Source organism: Elephantulus edwardii, unplaced genomic scaffold, assembly GCF_000299155.1.
Source record: "Elephantulus edwardii isolate Elephantulus edwardi_28Jun2011 unplaced genomic scaffold, EleEdw1.0 scaffold00268, whole genome shotgun sequence".
NCBI lineage: Eukaryota > Metazoa > Chordata > Mammalia > Macroscelidea > Macroscelididae > Elephantulus > Elephantulus edwardii.
The window spans coordinates 1,654,682-1,660,681 of record NW_006400018.1 but is presented as its reverse complement, the minus strand read 5'-3'; the positions used below and the strand labels follow the sequence as shown (position 1 = coordinate 1,660,681).

The 6,000-nt window shown below is 53.9% G+C and overlaps 1 protein-coding gene across 1 annotated transcript in view; it reads right to left on the bottom strand.

The window, feature by feature from the left end:
* Nucleotides 1–6,000, bottom strand: part of SYT7 (synaptotagmin VII) — a 70,811-nt gene that overhangs the window by 42,436 nt on the left and 22,375 nt on the right. Inside the window, exon 2 of the mRNA XM_006899836.1 lies at nucleotides 263–366. Within this exon, the coding sequence (XP_006899898.1) occupies nucleotides 263–366 (104 nt within the window). The remainder of the gene's footprint in view (nucleotides 1–262; nucleotides 367–6,000) is intronic.

Here is a 6,000-nt window from a genome sequence, read left to right as displayed (position 1 = left end):
GCGCGTGCCGAAGCCTGCGAGCCCCGTGTGCCCACGGATGCGCCCCGCGGCTTGGGGCCCCCGGGCGGACACACGAGGACGTGCAGGGCGCACTCGCAGGCAAACGCAGTGCGCCCACAGGTGGTGGGAATCTCTGCGCAGGTGCGCCTGGCGTGGCGGGCAGGTGGGTCACCTGTGCGCTCTAGGGAATGTTGAAAGGCCTGTGGATGTTGGAGGCGGGGTGCAGGGCGGAGCCCCGCCCCCAGGGGCCCAGGAGCCTCACCAGTTTGCGCTGACACCAGTGGCAGAGGCCGCAGAAGACGACGGTGACGCTAAGGCTGACGGTGATGATGGCAGAGACCAGCAGGACGTCGCGGGTGGGCGCCCCTGGGGAGGACAGGCACAGGTCACACCCTCATTGACCAGGGTCAGACACCTTCCCTCAGCCCAGAGCCACCTACAAGGGCCCCCTCGCCCTCCACCAGGCTCCAGCACAGAAGGATTGAAGGCAGAACAGGGCCTGGGAGTACCGTCTCACTGGGTGACCTTGGCAAGTGCCACCACCTTGGGGGAATTGTACTGGTAAAGGTCTCATCTCTTTGAATCTAGGAATCTGCCACCTCCCTATCTTGACAGCCCAGTGGGACGTCCCTGACCTTTCTAGTCCCTCCAAGGAGTATTGGCTCCTTATCCTCTTTTAGCTCAGTTTTCCTTGGTCTGAGGGCCCAGCTGCTGACCACAGCAGCCCCTTTCTACCATTTCTGAGCCTCTCTGGGGTTCTTACCCCGATCTGCTCCAGCCCTGCCCTCTGCCTTTCTTTACTGCCTAACCCTCAGCAGCTGCCACTCCACACACTAACGGAGTGGACACCTCCACCCCTCTCATAAGACCAGCCCCAGCTTTCCATCTAATCTCCCACCTCTTGCTGGCTGTGGGCTGTAGACCATCATCTGACTGCTCAGTTTTCTTCCCTGTAAAATGGGGAGGATTGCGCCTTCTAGCTTGCCTTCCTCACAGGTGGTTATAATACAAACCTCAGCTCAAACCCAAGAAGGCTGATCACGTGGGGCCGTGGGCCACGTGAGCACGGTGTGGCTCTCACAACCCGGTAAACATGCGGCCTTGTTGGGAAGACACTGTTTATTTACAGATGAGCCTGTGTGGGCTTCCTGATTCCGGTGGTGACAGTAATTAAGAACTGACGATAGCGGTCTGTCTGGTCCTGGTTCCTGTGGTTTTCCCTCTTGCTGCCCTTCTTTCTAGCATTGCCAGGGGCCTCCTCTCAGGCCCTTCTTGACTCCCTCCCTCTCTCTCCACCCCGGGCAGCCAGACCCTTCTCCACTCTCCAGAATCCAGCCTGAAACCCCCTGCTCCCTTGCTGGCTTCTTGAGCCTCCAGGCTGTGAGGGGGAACTATGTGGTGGCACACTGTTGCCGGCCCACCACCTTCCCCTCTGGGTCTTACTTGCATCAATCAAGTCCACAGCCTCCGCCCCCAGGAAGTCCCTGCACCTGGTTCACAATGAACCTCAGGACCTATCTATGCTCTGGGAGCTCCAAACGAGACCACGTGCCAACACAGCTCCCCCCGCGACCACTCTGATGAGGTGCACTGCTCTGCAAGGCTGGAGGGCCATTTGCCAGCGCTCTCGGCCACATCGGAGGACTTGATCCTTAATGTACCAGCTTCCCAGGGGAGAGGAGGCAGTGGGCCTGGGGATGGCGATAATACTGAAAGCAGTCTGGCAGGGCCCCAAGGCACAGGCCGGGGTGAAGAGAGGGACAAATGCCCTTCCAGGCATGGAGTCTGCATTTTTCCAGACTCCATGCCCAGAGTCCCATGGGGAGGACCTGAGATGCTATGTGGGCTGGAGAAACAGGCAGCCCCGTTACAAGCAAGGGCCTCGGCTCGAATACTCTGGGGATGTTGTCCGGAGGGGCCAGTCCCTGGAGAAGTGTATCATGCTTGGAAAAGTAGAGGACTTGGCTGGCCTAGCAGTAAGAAGCTGCTCTGCAACCCCAAAGGCAGGCAGTTCAAATCAGTCAGCTGCTCTGCAGGACAAGGATGAACACAATCTCTTCTCTCATGATTTATGGCCAACAAGATGGATTGAGAATGACTGTGACAATGAACTTCAGCCCAGCAGAGACTGTGAGGATTGGGCAGGGTTTGATAGAATTGGAGCGAATTAACAATAACAGTAACAGCATATCTTTCTTGTTAAAATCATGTTCAAAGGAAAGAAAACTCTATTCTTGTGCTAAGCTTTCTTTAACCACCGTCTATCAAGAGTTCACTGTTAGCTGTGGGGGAGAGAGGCCTGGCCTCCAAGGACCTGTCACTCACATGAGGAGACAGGCTTTAATCCAGCTAATTCATTCGGCTCCCAGCACACCAGGGGTCTCAGCAGTGGCAAGACCCCTAGCCAGAGCTCCAGACTCCAACAGCCCACTGTGAACTCACGCCTTGTCCCTTAACTGCTGCGTGGCCTCGGGCAAGTGTCTTAACCGCTCCATGTCTTCTTTTTCTCCTTTATATAAAATGAACATGATCTCCATAGTCTGCCACGGCTATAGTTGGTGCACATTAGATGGGCTCCATTATTCCAGTTGGTAGTTTTATCACAGGTGAAAACAGGGCTGTGAGAGCACATGTGGAGATGTGGTTGGGATGAGGGGAGCTATCTGGGAAGGCTTCCTGGAGGAGATGGTGTTCCCATGGCCTGCGGTGGGGCAGAGAGAAAGCAGGAGCAAAGGAGGTGGGAAGAAGCATCACAGCTGTTTGAGAAACTGGACGGGGGGGTGGGGTGGTATGAGGAGCGAAGGGGGCTAGGCATGAGAGCAAGGCCTGTCTGGGAAGGGGTTTGTCTGCCAGTCGAGGGCTTGTTTTGTGGTACAGGCCGTACGAGGGCTTGTTTTGTGATACAGGCCGTGGGGAACCAAGGAAGGTTTTTGAGCAGAGTAGGAGCAGGATCTGAGGCTTAACAAGCTCATGATCTGGCAGCTGTGGAACCAATTGGCGGTCACTGCCAGGATCTAGGTGGGTTCCTCCGCCTTGGTGCCTTCTACGTACACACATCCCTCCTACTTGGCCAATGAAGGAAGCTGTCCAAGAGTCAGGCACTTGCCCCCTAAATCCGTGCTTCAAAGGGAACACCTACCATAAAGGACCAGCATTCTGTGGTCACAGAACAGGCACCAGCTTGGAGCCCAAGAGATGTCCTGTGACAGCCACTCTCTGCTTTTTTCATGAGCAGAAGAGGTGACCCTTCCCCACCTTAACACCAATAAAAACATAATCCTCACAAGAGCCCTCTGACGCGAACATGGTGATTGTTCCCCACTTTACTGAAGGGATAACCGAGACACAGAGGAGTCACGATCGTTGAGCTAGCACGTGGTGGAGCCTGGGTTTGAACCCAGGCTGTCTGGCTCTGTTGTCCTGGCACACGCAGGACAGCGGTGGGGAGCAGATAGCTTTCAAAGTATGATGATCTGAGAACTCAAGGACTTGGAAACCCCAAGCCCTCTTGTGCCAGAGCTGCATCATTTCTGTTTTACACCTTGGATTTTTGTAGAAAATTCTACTTAAAAGGAAGGGATGTGTGTTACTAAGAACAGTTTCAAGCGCGTGCGCGCACACACACGCACACACACATATACATATGTATGTGTATATGTGTGTGTGTGTGTATCTTCCCTTGGACTTGGTGGATGCTGTCCACTCCACCCCTGGAGACACTCTGGCCCCTCAGTGTTCCTCAGACAGCCCTTGGGGCTGGGGTGCACTTGCCCTTGCAAAGTGCACGATGCTGTGAATAAAGCCATGTGATGGCCACAGTCAACGTGCCCTCGAGTGATGATGCAAACAAGGGGCGTAAGGGAGAGCTCGCCTGGCAGCTGGAGTGAAGCCTTCTCTAGTTTAAGGAGTCACTGTGTTCTGGCTAGGAGGGACCCTAGGCGTTATGAAGTCAATTTACTGGTGCACAAATCCTTTCGGGTAGCCCTGTTGGTGAGAAGACACATCTTCTGCAGAAGGTGGGCCCCAAAGACAGGCATTTTGCAGAGGAGGGCTGCTATGCCTCTCCTGAGAATGTTTCCCCGTGGTCCTAAGCCTGCCCTCCGGAGCTGCCAGGAATAAGAAGGCTCCCTCTGCCACATGACAAGTTCCAAATCCTTGCTGACAGCTCTCATGTCCCCTTCAAGTCTTCTCCAGGCAAAGCCGCCCCAGTCCTTCCAATACTTCCTCAGATGACATACATGGTTTCAAGTCCCCTTATCGTCAGCATATTAACATTCAGGGAAAGAAAATATCGCAGCTCGAGCCAGCCCTGTGACAGGGTTGAGTTCCGTGACCTCTCCTTGGGCAGAGCACAGACAAGGGCAGACAGCGGGCACCGGGGGACTAGAAGGCACGTGGGCCAGGTGCTGGGCGGGGAGTGAAGGGTTGGCAAGGCGGTGCCCCTCTGCCCAAGCCTGCAGTCATCAGAGCCCAGGATTACAGTCCAGGGGAAAAGACACGATGCTGGGAAAGGGAGAGTGTCAGAGAAAGAGAAGATCCTCAAGCAGGTGGATCGACACCGTGGCTGGAGTGAGGGGCCTGAGCAGGTCAGCAGCACAGGGAAGGTTCAGATTTGTTGCTCACAGTGTCGTCAGGAGTTGTGGTTGACTCGATGGCTCCCAACAGCCACAAATGATGTGCTATGCAGGGACCTGAGCTCCTGACCTTGTCACCCCCCTGTAAGTCAACCTCAGCATAAACAAAGCCTGTATTTCCCAGGAAGTAGCCAGCCAGCCCTTGGTCATTCTCTGGGGGAGAATAAGACATCTTCTAGAAGGCTGACTCTAGGAAGTGGGTCTGTTGTTCACCACAGGACAGAACCCGGCATATGGTGAGTGTTCGATACGTGCTTGTTAGAAGAACTAATGAGGAAGAGTCCCAGGCCTCTAGGAACAATGACGATCATGCTAATTCCCATGGCAGGCTGGCCCCTCATTGCCAGCAGCCCATGCACAATGAGGTGACAGAAGCCCAGTCCTTGTGCCACGCCTGTTATCGCCTGTGATATGCAGGATGCTCACTGGATCATCAGAAGTAGGTTGCCAGGCCCTTCTTCCTACGCTTAGTCTGGATGCTTTGTGGAAACCCAGCTCAGCGTCACAGAAATGAGCAAGCTTCCACTGGCCAGATGGGTGGTAATAGTGCACGATGGGCACCAGCTGGGAACGGAACCTGAGACTCACGCATCAAAGATGAGAAGTCTTCCACTGAACCATCCATGGCCTAATGATAATCATCCAGGCTACCATTTATCAGTGGAAGCAGGAGTGGCATCCACTTCCTAAACAACATGCCTCCGGGAACTCTATGAACTTTGATAAATGCTGATAGTTCACAGAAAGGCTTCAGGCCTTTTGTTCATAGGGTCACTATGAGTTGTGCTCGACTCAAAGGCAATCAACCACCACCACCACCATTTATGTGCTTACTGTATACCAGGTTTCATCTGCTTTGCTCACTCTGTTATCTTCCATGACAAGTTCTGTGTCAGATGCACACAGAGTGGTGGTTATGCTGTTAAGTCACAACTCACTGCAACCCTATGCACAACAGCTCTGAACCCTGCCCTATCCTGAGCCAATGGCACTGCCTCCGATACACGTTCCCCCATTACCCCAGTCACTGTGTCAACCCATCTCATCCAGAGCCTCCCAAGCATGATACTCTTCTCCAAGGACTGGTCCTTCCTGGCAATGCGCCCAAAGTATGTGAGACAGAGCTTTAAAATCCTGGCCTCCAGAGAGCAACGTGGTTTCACCCTCTCCAGGACAGACTTGTTTGTTCTCTTGGCTGTCCATGCATGTTATGTTCAATGCTCTTCTCTGGCACCACAACGCAAAAGCATTGATTCTTTTCTTTTTCTGTCACCCTTAGTCATTGTCTAGCCCTGTGATGCATTGCAAGTAACTGTGAAGACCACGGTCTGGGTTAAGTGCACCTTAGTCTCTAGACTGATGCTGA